Genomic DNA, 19,149 nt, shown 5'->3' on the forward strand with positions numbered 1-19,149 from the left:
AACCGGTGGGGCAGTGAAATCGTTTGCCAAAAAAATTGATCTACCGATTCCGGCCAGATAGCAGTCGGAAATAAAAGTCTCCATGCACGGCATGAGCAAAGTAGTTTCGTGTTTTGACATCGTGCGATCTGACGTTGACACTTATATGGGACGGTATGGTTTTAGATTATTTAGGCTTCCCGTCCCGGCCCGGTGGGATCAATTTTTGTAATCCTGCGAAATAGTTGGACCGTTGTGGTGTGTAGCGTATGTCACGAATCAGTTTCCATATTTTACGGAGGTGCAATATTTTGCACATATTTATTGGCCACAGTGCGTTGCCTTTTTCATGAATCACATCGATTAATGTCGCTTGTTTAGCGAGTGTTTGACGATTTTCGAATATCTGTTGATGTCAACGGCAAAGTTTGTCAGTCCGGAAGGCAAGCCGATTAAAATCCCATTCCTAATCCGAACTGGTGTTTTACTGTGGTGGCACCCTGTGGTGGTTTGGATCCGTTCGATGTTTGGTAGTTCAGGGGGGAAAAAAAGCACGCGCGTTCAGATTATGTCCGTCTGGCAATTGATTGTTGCCTCCGTGTCTTGGATTCCCTTAACTCGAAGCATTAAATGTGTGGTCGTGTGCCGACTTCTATAAACCCAGCACGAGTGCACTTGTTCGCCACGTGGACTTTACGAAACCTTAGTAAAAAAAACTCCCGGAACTGGGTTGGATAAGTTTCGGATTCGTTCCTTTCTGGAACGTGGTCATAAAATGTGGCGCCTTACTGTGCTCTAAAGTCGGGCACGGAGACGATACCGAACACAACAGGCATGTTGATTTTTATGATCACTTGAGCGTCATCGGGTGTTTCAGAAGACCGCTAGCGACCGCTTTGGACCTTACCAGGGGATTGTTTCACTGGGTCGGACTGGTTGGATGGGTTGTACGCAACCCGTGCTGACCATGTGCGGCATTCATTTGATGGTGGAAAACTTCGATTAACGACGAGTTTGACAACCACAAACACCTTCACCGGTTTTCGGGATGCCAAATCGGATTTGGACGCGAAACAACGGACGAAACAATTTGATGTGTTCTTCCTCTACTTTTACGACGTCAATCGTAAATCAATTTTTCTGGCATCTCCACACACTCTCGCCCTTCTCGGGGCGTTTGTATGAGGTCTGAGTTTAGCGTTTCCCATGAGTGCCACTCCTGAGCTGCAAGCCGGGTTGGTCATGCATATGGGTGGGGGTTGACTATTTTTTTTGCTGTTTTGACTAACTATTTGCATGTACATACGCGATGGAGCCTCCTGATATATCATCTCCATGTGTGATGCACGCTGTGGTTAGTTGATATGGAATCCAGATTTATAACCCTGGCCCACTGTTCAACCACGCATGCATGGTGGGTTTTATGCTGTCCAACTGTCAGCGCGTTGTTTTATTCGCGTTAAATCATGCAGTGACGGTGTGCGAATGGGCCTGGAATGGTATTGAATAGCATCAGCTTCCTATGGAACCATTGTTTCAGACATCTAAAGTGGAAATCTCTTTTATATAGGTATCGGTGATAAATACACACCATCATGGGTGGCGTTTTAATATGCTCTTCATTGTTGGGCGGATAGAACCCTGAAATGGCTCATCTTCAGGTAGTTTTAACGATGATATTGTGGGTCATAAATTATGGCTGGTGGAGCTATACACAATTTCTCGTAAATCATTTTACCGTTTCATTTTAGTTTGATAGATGCTACCGGATTTTCAGTGTGAAGCAGAGATGTATTCTTAGATGACATTTTGTCAACTAAATTTTGATTCCATCAGTTAAGTAATGTATAAGAAGCTCCAACAATTCACATAAATGTCTAAGTAGCTACAACTCGAAGCAGATAAGTTACTCCTACACGTTCGAGGAAGCAAGAAGTCCAGATGGAGTTAGGTGCTGGTACTATTGTGCAAAGATCCGACGCCACTAACATCACCAGACTGTTTCGGGGCAGATGACATTACGTCACCTTTCAAATGCGTTATGAGAACACATATTTAGCCATATCGTAAAGCTGAAATTATTTTCGTGTCATTTTTATTACGACTATTTGTTTCGTCCAACACCACCACCACACGCGCCACAAAGTTTATATCACGCTGCATAGATCATAAGTTATGTGGATGTATGCTTGCAAGCAGTTTTAATTCACTGCTAAATGATTTTTTTTTCAAAGCGATAAAGAGGCTTTGACGATCAATAAAAAGAAGATGATAAAAATTCAATATCATTTCAAAACCGCGAACCGGCAACGAATCCCCAAGCCAATGAAAAGGCTTTCGGAAACACATCAATCTGTTGCTCCGGTCATCAACTGTAGTATCAACGAGCTTCTCAAATGCGTGAGAAGGAAAGAGTACGGCGGTACGAAACAACAAATACGGACTTCTGTGGAATCTAGTCCCACACTTTGACTTCTTAACAGTAATGCATGCTTGTACCAGTGCTGATCTCCTATCGTGCAACTGGCTGAATAAACATGCTACAACGTCCACACGATAAGCATCTCCAAATCCGCTCCTTCGTAAGCGTACAGAGCGTCAGAGCATCGTATGCCCAACCCGATACGTGGTGTTTTTGTTTGTTTGTGATCCTTCTTAGAGATGGATGAAAATGGGGCTTCAGAAAGGAAAATGGTGAAACCGTGCCCCAGAACGAGCCTCACGCGTGTAATCGGTATTTCATTTAGTTGCTTGCAAATTGACTTCTATCCATCTCCAGGGCACTTTCTGGGGGGACGGAGCGGGAGACTTTTCGCATGCTGGATGTATTTGGTTGGAATGTCGGAATTGGTCATTGGTCCTATTGGACTTATCCGGAATGGTAGAGACCGCCGGAACCAACGGTTGGTGAGAGTTTGTCGAATCTAATCATGAGCCATCGTAGTTGGTTCGAGATCTCTTGGGACCTATCCCGACCCGAAACGAAGCTTCCACTGAAGGAACATTCGCAGCACGGTTTGCATGACTTCGCAGGGGACGCGTGCGCCCACATTCCCCCGGCCAAAGGCGTAACGGGACATTGTTTGCATCGGCGGCTAATTCAACTGTAGCTGGGTGTTTGGTAATATTGGACTAGTTTTGCTCCTTTTTCCTGCCTTTCGGCTACTAATCGCTGAGCGCGTCGATGTTCGACGTTTCGGCGCGATCCCACTGCGATATCCGACCCGATAATAAGCTTCATCGAACAATGAACCGGTAGAAGTCGACCGGGTCGATGAAGCACCGGTGCCTGGTCGATATTCCGCTTCCTGACTTTCAATTCTGGCTGGTAATTCATTCCGCATCATTGCCCCTGGATGTGGTGTGTCTTCGGACACGAAAAGACGCGAATAATACGCTCAGCATTACGGAACAATACGTCCCGACTGTTGGTATGGCATGGAGCGCCTGTACACATGCACCCGGGCACATGGAAAATGGTGTGTGTGTGTATGTTGAGTGTTGTTTCGAACAAGTTTTCGCCGGTGTATCAGATGTTCGGTTCCGCTGAGAACATGCTTGATGGAACCCGTCTGCACCGATGGGAACAACCGGCGCTTATGGGTTGGGTCGGTAGGCGTCATCACGTGGTATAGCGCGGTTGGTCTCCCACGGGAAGGATGTTGTCTTATGAGCCGGTAAAACCTTCGCTGGTGTATGTGTGTGTGTGTGTGTGCGTGTGCTTGCAGATCGGTGTTAATCCAATTTCAGGCGTTTAATCACAGGAGGATTTTGGATGTAGTGTTTGTGTTAATTAGATTCGTTCATGCCTCAACCAGGAGGCTCGGAACGATTCAGCCCTGTTCATGGGCATCCGATAGATCTGATTCGTTTGGGCATACTAGGGTGAGAGAGAGAAAGAGAGGGAAAGAAGAAGGGAGAACTATTGGCAAAATCCTATACTTCAGACAACAAAGCGACTGTATCGAGAAGGGGGTATAGTCGTTTGCACACTTGAGAACACAGACACCTAATCAGACGTATTATGCAATGGATCAAATCAGATTTGTATCAGGATAGAATGATTGTTGTATGGTGGATAGGATTAGAACTTTGCTTCCCGAAACATTTTTGATGTGTTTTCTCTTTAAAATGTTGTTAAAAGGGCTGAAGATAAGAATACACGAAGCAATTTTGCTTCGCGAACAGCATACCTTTAGGCGCTTTTCGAGTAAATAAAGATAAGTATGCAATCCAATCTGCAGAATAGATAGAAAATTGATTAAATTTAGTAGCTCATAGTTGAACCAGTATGAAGACAAAACATTTTTCATCCCTATGCCCGGCCTTTCCATCACTGCAGTACATTAAACCGATCATCATCCTCTTATTAATAGCGCATTAATAGCGTTTGCCCATCCTTCCGAACATCCGTTAATAAGAGAGCTAACATCGTAAAAAAGTGTTGAAACTCATAAAAACTTTCATACGAATGCTTTCAACGTTCGGCTTATCGGTGCGTCCCATTCGGATCAGTGCTAAAAATATTAATCTCAATATCAACGCGCGGGAAACTTTTTGTGCGTCGCACCAAACTTTCCCCGTGGGTGGATCGGGCAAAGAAAAACACCAAAATAAGCAGATGAAACAAGAAAAAAAAGTGCTCCCAAACAACTGTCCGTTGGGGATAATACGCTTCCGGGCAGGGTGGTTTCAAGGATACCGGTACCGTAACCGATTGGTAAGCCCTTTCCATTAGTCAACGGGCTTTCGATGGTGGCACGGTTGGTTTATGGGTGATGTATTTTTTTCTTTATGTGTATGTGTGTGTGTTAAGGATTTTGTGCTACTTTTTTCGGTGTGCACTCAGTGCGTAAGTATTGCGTAAAAAAATCACCGGAAACGCTTGACGAAACGAATGCGAAGGGACGCCGCTGGATAAAGTTTTACCCAAGGTTCTCACATTTTCCCGTTCAATCGTGCCTGAAAGCATCTCGAGAGGTTTGAAGGATGAAAGTTTTCCTTTCCGATTCGGTGCCACTTGGGGCTTTTTCTCATCTTTTCTCGTAGGGAAGATCTCAAGACGCTTAATTTTGCTGCGCGGAACCGTGGCAGGCACATCCGGTTTGACGGGAAGGATTTCAATTTGATGAATTATTTCACCACTCGACGTTGGGTTATTCATTCGCTGTTTGCAGCGCGGGTTAGGAGCAGATGTATGTTGGAGGGGGGTACTTTCGAACTGGCAGATGGTCTAGAGCAGAGCACAAATGACACTGCATAGTAATCCAAGTGTCTGCCGGTAACGGGTTTGATAGAGTACCAATAACGAATGGAGAGTAGAACTTGAGCAAAACCTCAATTACCTCATTATTAGAAAAATAATTCCATTTCACACTTACAGATGAATCGTTTTTGGATCCATTTAGTAGAGTACTTTGTAGTTGTTCGTCCGCTTGACAGTGTGATTATCCAGTTACTTTGTTATATATTAATAAAACTTTAAGAATTTTTATATGCTTTCATAAAAATGTTGAAACAACAAAATCATACCAATAGTTTAACATCAATATTCAACAGATGGATCGAAATCAATGAACGATCCAGTACAAACAAAAAACTATACGATAATCTTTACGTTTTACCCTTTATCTTCTGCAACAGAAGCATAAGTGAAGCAAAAACGTGCCAGCAGAAGCACGAATCCGCCCGAGATCGCAAGACAGAAGGTGTAGCAATCGTGTGCGGGATTTTCGCGAAGGAGATTAATGATACAATAAAACGTGCTCATCCCGGTGATAAATTTTACCACACTAATGGTTTGTGTGTGTTTGTGTGCGGACCGTGTAATGTTGTATTGAACCGATTATTTCACATTATTTTTCGCTTTTGCTGGCTTTTTTCCCGTAGTTTTGTTAGTGTTTAATGCGATTAAACTGTGATCATATCGCTCCGGGAGAGTAATCGATTTATTGTTTGCATGTTTACATGCTAAGTATGTTTACATGTTTTATTTTTAATTTGTGTTGTAATTTATGTTGATTGAAATAATCAGTGGAGGTAATAAAAATATTTATCTTCATTGAACCATTATATATGTGTGTTATGAGCGTTACACACAGCTTTATTACTGTTAAAATCAGTGAGAAATGAACAAAATCAAACAAACAAAAATCAAGTAACAAACTACTGCAAAGAATTAATAATGTACGAGCATGATTCAGTAGTAACTACTTTATTTAATTGTATCAAAACAATTACCGGTAACGACCATTAGCAAAACACTTTACACCTATGGTCAAAAGCATGCTCGTTAATTGCAAAATGTAGGAGTTGCACCAAATTAAAGCGATCGTGTGGAGTGAAGCTTCCTGTTCACTAGCCACCATACATACTCATGATGTTCTGGAGTTCGCTCGCCAAATTGAAACATTCCATTACAGATGTAAGTTCAATTTTTTAACCCCTGCTCCATAAAACCACGACCAACATCCGCAAACCTCCTTTCGATACACTGGCACAAGCGAATGTATGGTAGCTCTAATCCCAATTACACCGTTTGCACATTCGTTTCGTAGAATATTCACCGATTTTGAGGTAGCGGTGGAAGCTAAAATGGACAAGATGAATGGCACAGTTTATCATACGCTACGTTATGAATATTGTTTACTGTTCAACTTTGTCCTGGTTCTGTTCAAACCCCGGGACGCAACACTGTCTCGTTGGCGAAGAAGGGTGAGGGACAGCAAAATTTAAAATAAAAACCATGGTATGCAAAGTGTACCGAAGTCAAAAAAAGGGCTACCGTGGCACAACGTAAACTTTTCCGGGACGCTGTCCGCTGCATGACAGGGTTGGGTGGTTCGGTCAGAAAGTCATGTATCTCATGTAGGCAAGCATGCACTTGCGAGTGAAAACAATGAATACATTAATCTTTTGCTCAGCTGTGTGCACTCGGTTGGTGCATCCAGTCGGATATCCCTGACCAAAAGTATATACCCAGCACTGTCCGATATACGTTGGTTCTGAAGTACCCGCCTGCCGTACACAGTCGGGAGTGGGATTTACAGTTTGGATAAAACTTTTGTTCATTTCCATTGCTCCGGCCCCTTCAATTGAGTTCCTTTGGACAATTGGTGGGATGTGCCGGACGTGTGTTCGATGCATAAAATTATATTCCGATGTTAGTCTTGTTTTTCCTCTAACACTTGTCCTTCGCAATTTCTTCCGTTTTTGCAGACGAAACGCACGACCAGGAGGGGGCGGCTGGGAAGCAAGGCGGAAATGGTAAACGGAAACCCGGTCAACGTGGTCAAAACATTCAGGAGGAAACCGACCTTGAACCGGAACTGGCCGCACGGTTGGATCTGTCCTGTATGGCTCAAGGGCTCATAAGGGCGCCCGAGATCGACAACGGCTATGTGGTGAAATACAACAGGTGAGAAACAATGCCCCAATGCAGACTTACTGCTCGACGTCCAAACAAGTGCCGGTGTCATTCTGTACTCTTTTTTCAACTTTTTCTTCCTGCTAGGCGAAAGAAAAATGGCAACATTTTCCTGGTAGCGTACTACGAGTGTGACGATTACTACGAACTGCAGCCACCGGAACATGATCGGTTGTACTGCAGCGAAAGGAAGTGGATCGGCAAACGACCGGAATGCATCACAACCCGATCCGGCTTAGAAGATGAAGACGAGGGCGAGGAAGAGGAAGAGGAGGAGGAGGGAGAAGAAGAAGGTAAGAACTGAAGTCTAGGATCTGTAGCAGATGGTGCTGGTCCCATCGAAACAAGATAAACTTTTGCCTGACATTTCGGTGTGTTTTACATTTCATAATTTCAACTGTAGATGATGGATATTGTACAAAAACTTATGTTCGTGACATTATGTTTGAGATGAATAGAACAAAGTCGATCAGAAGGGAAAACACATTTGAGCGATTTTTGCATTGTTTATTTAACTTTTAACTATTCGCGCCTAAATGTATGCAATCGGTATGAGTTGGTGTGTTTTTTAAACTATGCTAGAGCTTATATATGTTTTTGTGTGTGTTTTTTATACAAATCAACCATTCTAATGTACAATTTTGGCACCTAATGCTGAGTTAATCAATATTCGAGTATGTTTGTTACTTGGTTCACGCGTTTATGTAGGTTTTTTGCTGGATATTTTTGACCTGAAAAACTGTAACGATCGATCCTGATCAAACTATATCGATCAAATACTGGTACATTTTTATGTGTGAACATCAGACTTCCCATCTAATGCTAATGCACTGAAAAAATCGATCAATCTGACCTTTCTTTCAACGCTGTGAAGAAAGACGGCCGAAAGAGCGGACAATAATCGTGAAAATCTTTCGACCATGGTCGCCAGCTAAGTTCAGTCGCATCGCTCCTAAACGACGGTCACGATTTTCATTGAACGCTCCTAGCATGACGGGATACGAGCACCTGATTTTCTCATCTCGCATTGTTGGCCGTCCTGCGAGTTTTTTTTTATTTGTTAACAAACGAAACGGATCGATTACTCCGTCGATTTCACACCGAGAGATCAATATTATCTCTTAAGTACTCTATTTGTGAACTCTGAAAAGGTTTTGGTGCCGATCTCTATCGATGCTTGCAGCCCGCAATAGAGCTGGCGGTAAAATGTGGCTCAATGTTTGAAGATTCGTTTCAATAGCCACGATGCCAAGTGAAAGTTGGATCTGGTGTGGTAAAGAATTTGGAAAGAAGCTTTAAAAGTATAGAAGTGTGCTGTATCCATTTAAGTATCGCCAGAGAAAATAAGAAGTAGTTTAATGAAGATAAAAAGGGAAGGTATTACTAAATCAGATTAGCGGTTAGAAGAAAATTTTTCTCGAAGTATTTATAATATTAATTAAGTTTAAAATGGTTAAATGTTACAGCGCATTAGGCTACAATATTCCTTACAATAGGGTACAAGGGTGCAATATAGGTTATCGAGTAAAGTGTTTTCAGGTGTGTTTTTGAGGGAAAAGGTGTAGAGAGCGTGTTTGTTTATTTCTGAGGAAAGGTATCTCCGAAACGTGGCCAAGGAAATAAGAGCAAGAATAAACAATTTCCACTATCCCGTAGATATTCGACACACTGTATATGTGTGGTTTGCACCAATCGTTAAATCATGCAGCCACGACGGACATCTCAGTTCGCTGGTATTTGTGTCTGTTTATTTTATTTCGTTGACTTCTCCTAACAGCACATTGGCGGCCCGTACGGTGCGCCGTGTTATGTGGCGAATGTGACAGGTAAAACGTGTAATTTATGTCTCGCGGTGATGCTACCAAGATATTAGTAGCATAAATTCGACCTTATCCAAACTCCACCCACACGGCTGAGAGCGTGCCAGTATTATGCACGTGTGCGGAACGTGGGGACCAACCAACTTATGCTGTGCCAATACCACACCGCACCACGTTCATACGGCTCGACTATGGCCACGGCGAAACGAAACGAACGAATGGAGCGTGAATGAATCCATCGCAGGAGCGCCCAATGGGTTTGTAACCAAGCGATAATCTGTTATTCCAGTCGGTTTGGAATTCGTTTTCTCCGTTTTTTTTCTGCTCATCCGTCTTCATACCCGACGTTGCCCCAGCAGCGGGTCCGAAATGGTGATGCTGATTTTGTTGTTTGCTGGGTTTTTATCCAAAAAAGCACCTAGCAAAAGGCACCAACACACTCTGCCGGTAAGATGGGGCAAATCTTGCTCTACATCCTTTGGAACCATTTCAACGAACTACAGCGCGCTCCGTGCTGTTGGATGCATTGTCTAGGAGGAATGTTGTGTTAGAACGTTTTTCGCTGGTATTCCGGTGGAACAGCTGTTTTTGTTGTTTATTGGATGCTAACTCACGCTGACTGCATATTACAAGCGCAGGAATGTAATGCGTTGAATGTTTCATCAGTAACAGATAGGACGCGTCCTTTATTTTCGTTAGTTTAGCGGCGGCAAAACAGGAAGCAAAAGAAAAACAATTCTGGCTAAATGAAAAACGTTGTGCAAACATTTGGTGGACTAGCAAAAATGCTATACATGATGAAAATAGTGTTGATGATACGAAACAATTTGCTGCCATATTGCCGTAGAATTGTTTTCCCTCTGCGCATTCGGATATTCAGTGCGCTAAACAACTATAAAAGTTTTTTTTAAGGAAAAAAGTTTTAAAATTATTTTAAAAGTTAAAGAAAAAAAAATGAATGGAAAATGTCCAAGTTTAGAAAAATCCGTGAAAGGAATTTTTCATTCCCTGATATTGTTCCGTCAGCAAGTGTCGGTGTAGTTATGTTCGACTGTTGTGGGATTAGTCACTACTCCGAAATGTATGCAATTTATTATACAAAATCATGCGCCTCGCATTCCGATAAATTACTTTGCCGTGTTTTTTTATTTAACAACCTGTTAGTAGCATTTTTACATTTGTTTGACTTATTCATTTACAGATTATGAGGAAGAGGGCGAAGAAGACTCTGAACAACCATCCGAACGTGATGAAAAAGTTCACGAGCGAACAACAACTACAACGGCACCCACGCCAACAACTACAACAGCTACTTCCACTACAGAAGCAACAACAGCATCAACAACCGAAGCGTCTACAACATCGACAACAACTACGACACAACAACCGTTACATACAACGACTTTAGCGCCCGTGCACACACGCGCGACAACAACGGAAGCGAACATGCCAGACAATTTGTCCGTCCTAGAAGCTGAACATGACACTCATCAACATCGATCGACACCCGACAACAGCGAGGACGATGCGGAAGACGAAGAAGATGTTGAGGAAGGTGATGATGATGAGGACAATGAGCACGATCATGAAGCGGCTCACAGAGAAGGCGATCATGGCGGGAAAACCGATCACCAGGAACGCTCCGAGCTATCCGCAGCCAAAGCAGATCGTCCACCTTCATCAACCGAATCCATAGTTGCGTCGTCCCCGCAGACGGTTGTGGCCGCTTGTGGTCCCGACCGTGGCGGTTGCGATCACGAATGTCGAATGATTTATCACGGCAACGAGGTGGAACCGGTGGTCGAGTGTAGCTGCTACCGGGGGTTCCTGCTGGATGCGCGTGATGGAAGAACCTGTCACGGTGAGTAATTTGTTCGTCGAACAGATGTATCGATATCGTCAGTTTTTTTTTGTTTCGCTCTCGTCTTTGAATTCTTTACGATGAAGCGGGTTGTCCGGGTGTGGATCGAAGCAATGCAACGTTATGGCTCAATTGGCTAAATTTAGATGAAAGTTCTGTTGCCCTTCTTTGCACTCCCACACGCAAGAGAAAAAGAAAGAAACGGAATGATGGTAGAAACTCGACCAAAACGCATGAATCCTGAGTTGCATGAGATGATGCAGAGATGCAATATGAAGAAAGCAGCTCGACACAACGTGGAAAGTGTTTGTTGTCAGCAGGCTTAAGGATGCTCTGTCCGCCCTCGGGGATGTCCCCAGTTCCGCACGATATCCGACCAGTCCAATCATGGGGAAGTTAATTCCCGGTGACAAATTACGGTGCAGGTTTGGGATGTTAATAGCGCACGGTTGCGTTCGAGTTCTGCTGCTGGGGCTGCCGTCTGAAGGGTGATGGAAATGGACGGTGAAATGAGTTTCGATCGAGGCAACCGAACGGATGGGTGAGATTTTAGATGTGCTTGTTTGCCTTTTTTGGGGTGCTCACACGAGAAGACATACATTCATACCAGTGCTCGGATGTCCGATTGTGATGCTGACAGGTCTGTGGCTGTCTTTGGCCGCATCATGTGGGACGAGGGTGATGTTTAGTGGAGGGTGGGTTTTTTGGGGGTATAAAATATGTTGGGAAACATTAACATGATGTCTGAGACCCTAATTGAACCGTTGTACATTCACGGCCGTTATCAGATGATTGACTGTTTCGTAATTGTTCCCAGATTGAGGTTTGAATGTATCAAAAGTGATAGTGTGTATCTTGCTTGATATACAATATTTCCGACAAATCTGAATTAGTACCGCGTCTTTAATAATATTTAACTGAATTAAATTACTGATTGGAAAATGGGTTTAACGTTTAAAAACATACTCATTTATCCATTGGCAAGGTAAGAAAACCCTAAAACCTTCAACAACAAAAATCATTAACCTTGTTAGCAAACCACACCGTGAGATTCTTTGGGTTTTTTTCATTTTACTTCAAATCGGCCAACATTTCACTACAATGAATACAAGGAATCAAGTTCAACAGTGCACAGAAAAGTATGATTTCCATCAGATAAATTGTTCCAGGAATGTATGCTACATCGAGCATAGAACTACCGTCCCTTAGCCATTTTCGTTCATCGTGCCTCATTACTTTTTAAACTTATGTGTCTCCATTGGAGCATGCACCATTGAAGAAAGGAAATAAAGTTAACGTTGTAATACTTTCACGATAGAATCAAAATAAAGCTACGTTTTACGAAGACAGTCAGATAAATTTCTCTCGCAAAACGTCAAAGTTTCATAAAGAGTGAAAGATATGGTTTGCGTAAAGTTGAACAAACAATTAAATTTTTTTAGTCTCTGAATCTGAAACCTGAACTGAAATACATAAAAGGTCGTACTGCGCGTTTTGAGTATTTATCGCAACGAATAAATTTAATCCATCCTTTTCAAAACAAAACAAACACCCTTCTTATGTTTCCTCTCGAACTAGTTTGAGTAGGTTCCGTCTAGCTGCACCGGTTCCCAAACATCTGCGCCCACTGGCCGTACTGCCACCATGCACCGACGGCTCTAATTGCAGGATTAAGACGCCGACGCGCTCATATTTGTGAGCCAGAAACGTCAACCCAGGCTAGTTAGTCGTTTGTTTAGATGACAGCCGCATATACAGTCGGGTGGCGCAAGCAAAGAACGCGTCGAAATACACACAAAAAATACACCCAGCTGATTAATTGTCAGCACGCGCGCGCGCTCACGCACTCACGCGCGTACAAAGTTGCGATCGGACAGTTGCGTTAAACATGGCGTCACACCTGTCACGCGTGAAGTAAGCTAACTCAACAGTACCGACATCGGACATCACCGAAACGCTAGCACGCATTCGCCCAATCAGTTAACTAATTTACCACCGCTGGCACATGTTATGATTTAATCCTCGTTTGTTTTGGATGTTGCCACCAATCCGTTTTACGTCCCCCAAAGCCCACCATTTTCAACACTTAATTTTCGATCATTTTCAATGAAAGCCACCGTTACGGGCAGACCACGGCCAGAGCGAATTAACAAAATGGTTAATGACAGATAATAACGGTCGGATTTGCATAAACGATGTGTCATCAATTAGCTACCACCTACGTGGCCGAACCTTTCAAACTGATCGGTGAACATTACACAAATGTCCCAAACATCCCCCAGATCGATCGAGACTACCGTCGGGTAGCAGCAGCTTACTCGTGCCGGTACCGAACGGGCTGACCAATTTCATTCCCCAACCTCATTTTTTGTGTGGCACGCTTTGCTGCTTGTTGCCCGAAAAATTAATCTTCTGGAAGGTGGGTCATTAAATACGGTTTCCGAGACTACTGCAAAAAAAAAAAAACCGGACCAAGAACCGCAACGAACGTAGAGCCAACAGTTCTGTTCGCTACGGTTGGTGTCGCATCGTTTTCGGTGCTGTTCGGTGAAGTATTATGGGTTTGTTTGTATAGGAAAAGGGAAAGCAAATTGAGCATATTTATTGATTCAATTTCGCTACTCGATTCCCCATCTTCCTGACACCGATAACGGTGGCGATTTGAAAGTTCCGGTTCCGGTTTTTTGTGACAGTTTTTTTAACGGACGGTTGACTTCTTGAATTGCGTTTTAAGATTTTTGACACATTTTTCGGTAGAAATTTCGGAGATTTCATCCCCTCCATGCTTCTCCAAATGTTGTTCGTTATCTGGCTACTTTTCTGTTGTGACATTCTGCCGAATTTTACATCACGTTTGCTGAACAGGTTTTTGAGTTGTTATTTTTAAGCTTAAAATTAGCATGACATTGGGAAAGTTATTAAAAACTCGTTTCATTTAACCTACACGATGTTCTTTACAGATATTGATGAATGTGCGGAAAATAACGGTGGCTGTGAACAGACATGCATCAATAAGCCCGGATCGTATGAATGTAATTGTGAGCCCGGACTCCAGATCGACACTTTGAATGGTCACACGTGCATCGGTAAGTGGTCAAACTCAGCAAACAAATCGCTTATTGCTTTGAACTTCATTTCGCACGCTTCCACGAATGGCAAGCACGATTTCACTAATTTTACTTATCCCTTTAAAATGGAAGCGACTTTGAAAAAATCGTTAAGCGGTTAATTTGCAGTGAACCATAGAAATACTTTGAAGTTTCCATTAAACAATATTCTATGGTGGGCTACAGGCTACTCAAAAAAGATTTGCACTAAAATTATTACTAGTCTATTTAAGTATTAAAATTAATAATCAGTTACAACCAAATTTTTTACGTTAATTAACTACTAATTGGGTAATTCATAGTAGAATTGCATACTTTAAGGATTTTTCGTTTCCATCTTTTAGTATATAACCCGGACATGTATGCAAACCTCATGACGCGTTTAATTGTTGAAGAATATAAATTTGGACATATTTCCGGACATCCTTCAATGTAAATCGCCAGATTATTTTACAGCATTTTATTGCATGCTACCTACTCCAGACAGAATATTCATTAACAGTGTGCCACCATTTTCAACAAAACATCTGCAAAGTTAACACGCTATACTTTATTCCCATCAAGCAGTACACTCCTTGAACACGTCAGCTAGAACCATGTCTCACAGCGGGTTAATATAATTTAAATTATTTCCTGCCCCCTTTCCCATAATCTTCCCAAGCCCAGCATGTCCCAGGGTAACTAGCAACAGTTTAACTTTAAACGCAACTGACGTCTTGACTATTAGATATCGCCTTTTAAGTTTGTGCCCAGCACCTTGAGTCATTTCCTTATCTCCCTTGGAAGAACCTTTCATAGGAGTATGATTAAACCGACAACATTGGCGGAAGTGATTAAAGTTTCCCCATGTGAAAGGCTGAACTACTGGCAGCACGAAGGCAGCTTTTGCTTTAATGCAGTGATAGTGTATTGTATATTTTATACAAATACAGATAGAACATTTAAATGTACACAGAACAATGTATGCGGGAAAACAATTGTTTGAATATTTAGTCTACTTTTAGCTGTACTTGCCCATTCGGAGCCTATTCTTACACTTGTACAAACAAACGACTAACTTTAGAGTGTCAAAGATCCAGTCTAGTGTAAATAAACAAGAGACTTCCATTAAGCACTGTTACAATGCAAACAAAACAGTGCGTTAGAGAGGGCAAAATGTTAAGAAAGAGATGGAGGAAAGTAAATCCTTTTGCATTTCCATCTGCAGCTTCGTTTATCTACTCGAACCTAGAGCCGGAGCTAAATGAAACGTAATTGTAGATAATCCAGCGATGAAAAGTATCACCCACTTCCTGGCAGGCCACGGATCGACACACCCGGGCTGCCGACTACGGGTGACCATTAGCCCGAAAGCGACTGGGCTCAAATGATCAGCTAGTGCGGATGAACTTAGTCGCAAGGGTTTGAATGAAAAGCCACACAACCATGCAGCGTACGGATGGAACGTTCGCCTGCGGCACATAACGCAGTGTAGGTGACCCGTACCGAGCACCTCACCTTAAGGAAGATGAGCTTTTCTTACCGACACTCGTTTCCCATTACCGAAACCCGAAGGGCAGGTCAGTTCAGCCCGGTAGCATTAAGTTACGATGAATGCCATTATTCTGCAACCGTCCTTTCGTTGCGCTGGTGGGATGGGTTGGTGCACTTTGAATTAGTGCAGTATCTTGTATCAGCTTTACAGGTCAGTACGATGTCGCACTGGTGGCTTTAATGAAGAAGATAAGAAGATGGCTTGCTGTCAAGAACTTGTTACAAAGTTTGTTTACCAGATAAAAATAGTTGTTAAATTTGCTCTCTTCTTCTGGGAAGGAAAATATTTCCACAGTAGACAGCACAACCACAGTGAAGGCCATCGAATTTAAATAAATATTGGCTTACAGATAAGGCGTAGGTTTCCGGCGTTATTGGCATACATCTTCGGAATAACTGTATCGGTAGAAACAGTTACCTTCACAAGCGATTTAATTAAGAGATACTTTAATCAAATGACCACGATATGGCACTAACGGTTTCATTCTAAGCGAAAACTCGTACCATGCCTGTAGCCGCCATTGCTATCGCCATATTTCCTATGGTAAATGGAGGTTTACCGGTGTCCGCTGTTTTGCATGTGTATGTATATGCAAAGTTCCGCGAACCGTTCAATAAAATATTCACGGGTTTCTAGGAACGTACTTTTATCGCCGTTGGCACCACTTAGCATCATTGGCGAGTAGAGCTTGCGGAAGGTCCAATGATATCCCGAAGGCAGGGAATGAACCTTGTAGACCGGTAGCGTAGGTGATTTCATGTATGAAAAGCAATTTACAACCATATCTTTCCCGGCCGTGGAAGGTGTAAGAACCGAGATTAACTCTGTTTCGCTTCCCCCGCCGGTTTTTGGGGGTTGCCTACCGTAGCGCAATGGTGGCAGCGCAAAAGGAAAGTGTGAAAATTCTTGCACATTCTTGTGCGCCAGAAAGCGAACGGAAGCTGTGCTGGGAGAATCGTGGGCAGCAGCCATTTTAGCATACCATATACCGTGGCAACTGAAGCGTTGGCGAATTTTCACTATTCGCCAGGAAATGACGAAGGAAAACCCATTTCCGTGACAACCAAGCTCCGACCCGTTGCGCCTGAATGCAGGCTAAACGGATGGGTTGAACAGTTTCTTGGAAGGGTTCCCATCGCTACATCAGTGAAGAATGGGGGCAAGACACGCTTGCTTCTTAATGAAAAGAAAAGCCTGTGGGTGGAGTGAAGGATGCCCCAAAACTTTCACTAAGAATCATGGGGGCTTGAAGGTACATTAAAAAAAAAGGCTAGAAAGAAAAGAAACGTATGAAAGCTTTGTAACCGTGTTTCAATGTTTGATGAAATCAACCCTATTCAGCTGGTTCTGCAACCTCTGGGGAAAGGTGGGTGTGAGGGTGAAGGCAGGCATTACCCTTTACCGAGGGCTTTTGTATAACGCTAAAAGGCGACTGGCACTGGAAGCGAACGGATGCTTTGAACTTCGAGCGTTTCAGGTAAGAATGCAGGCCATGGGGAATTTCATTCATTTTCGTAATTAAGCGTATTTGCTCTCATTAGCAGCACACAATGCGCTGTAGTGGTTGGGGAGATTTTTTTGCTTTCGTCGCATGAACCCATCATTGGGATGGCTTTGCGTACGTATTATTATCATCCTGCCCTGCCGAATGGGAGATGATACGAAAGACAAGCTTTAAGGCAATTGCTTGAAGGGTATTTTTCTTCGGTGAATGCTTTGCGTAAAGCGTTTGCGTCTGGTTGTAGGAATATGTTCGTGGCTTATCGGAGATTGAGTGCGGCATATGTTTTGGAAGCGACATGTAATATGTCTTATCACACCGGGATACTTGGTTGGATGCATGTTGTGGAAATATCTCCCCTTTTTTAAGTTTGAGCCTAACGCATTAAGGCTTACAGCAAGGTAAAAATCGTTTGTGAAATTCTCATTCTAGTAATTTGCAACAAGAATCAAAACGATTACACCTTCCAGATCTTGCTTTAAAGTAGTAGATACTTTTCGGAAGCATAAATTAAGTCACCCGAAATCAATATTCTTGAGTCAGTTAAAATATTTGAAGGTTGTTTTTTTTTTTAAACTAATCAATTACTGTGTTTATATTGCTAAATTTATGTGACAAAAACGGAAAAAATATAATAATAACAATCATATTTTCGGTACCACTCGTTCATAAAGATGATTCATAATTCATCCCCAAGGTATCTACTCAATTATTGTATTGAAATGTGGTACATCTCAGACTCATTAGTCTTACCATTGCATTTCGCTATCGCACAATCCACTGAAAAGGTATGCTTAAAAACAAAGAAAGTATGAAAGAAACAATGAACGCCGCAAGCTGTTCTGAAAGCAATCCTTTCCATATGCAACTTTTCCTTCCTGTTAATATCCTGCCCGGGAGGGAAACCCACATTCCCGCATGGTTTGGACGGCTTTAGCAAGCAAACCCTGGGTCGACAATTTTCAACGGCTCTTGTTGCGCACAGTTGGCGATGGTTGTTAAGTAATTGCTTTAGATTATCCTAGCGCAGTGAGCAGAATCCGGAATCCTTAATCAAAAGAGTGTGCCTCGTTGTTTGTTGCTTCCACTAGTATGCTACTTGCTTACATTATTCAGCCAGAGCATTGAATGACTTTAGAACTGTGGTGACATAAAGAAAATAGAAACAAACAACAATAAAAAAACTGCTTACTTGCCTTACTTGTCCTTTGGATAAGTGATACTTTACGTTTGAGAATAAGGTTTCACTGTGCGCTACGTGTGTGACAAGGCAAGCTTGTTTAGAACAACGTGAAAGAGCGATAGCCTTGCAACAGCTGCAAAACAGTGAAGCGCCATTCAAAAACTCTATGAAGCTATGTTGTTTTTTTTTTAACTGGAAACAATTTTTTCCCCAACGAAACACTTTTGTGGCCCAGTTTCGTTTGCAACTTTGTGCGGAAGTGTGTCAGATTAGCAATGTTATGCTCATTAGTGGTTGTTAAAAACTGAAAGATAATTCGTTTCGGGTCACTTTCCTCCGACGGGAAATGTGAAATGTAATTGGAAATGTAAAATTTGCATCCGAACGAATCGCGCTACCGACTGCCGGTGGCACGATGGATTGAGCGTGTATGTTGGCAAAAGATTCATACGTTCTAGAAATGTAAAGGGTGGCGCCTTGAAAGGTATATGGTTCCGCATGGAATCAACGACAAGGACACACTTCAATTATCACTGCACTGTGTATGTGTTGCATCCTTAAGTTCGGTGAAGGTCTTCAGAATTTACACGTCGAGTGATGCTTAAATGGGGATTAATTCCTCTTTCAAGCCTCGCGCTTCGATAAAAAAAAATTATAGGTCGTTGGTACGATAGTATGGATAAGCAAAAAAAGTAGTTAGTAATTATTACTTTTTAAGTATCATGATGTTTGACTTCG

General features: G+C 42.6%; 1 protein-coding gene across 1 annotated transcript in view; it reads left to right on the top strand.

The window, feature by feature from the left end:
* The window catches only part of LOC128713220 (uncharacterized), a 58,155-nt gene that overhangs the window by 13,166 nt on the left and 25,840 nt on the right, over positions 1-19,149 (top strand). Inside the window, exons 3-6 of the mRNA XM_053808080.1 lie at positions 7,198-7,396; positions 7,493-7,698; positions 10,427-11,086; positions 14,047-14,172. Of these exons, the coding sequence (XP_053664055.1) occupies positions 7,198-7,396; positions 7,493-7,698; positions 10,427-11,086; positions 14,047-14,172 (1,191 nt within the window). The remainder of the gene's footprint in view (positions 1-7,197; positions 7,397-7,492; positions 7,699-10,426; positions 11,087-14,046; positions 14,173-19,149) is intronic.

Source organism: Anopheles marshallii, chromosome 3 (genome assembly GCF_943734725.1).
Source record: "Anopheles marshallii chromosome 3, idAnoMarsDA_429_01, whole genome shotgun sequence".
Taxonomy (NCBI): domain Eukaryota; kingdom Metazoa; phylum Arthropoda; class Insecta; order Diptera; family Culicidae; genus Anopheles; species Anopheles marshallii.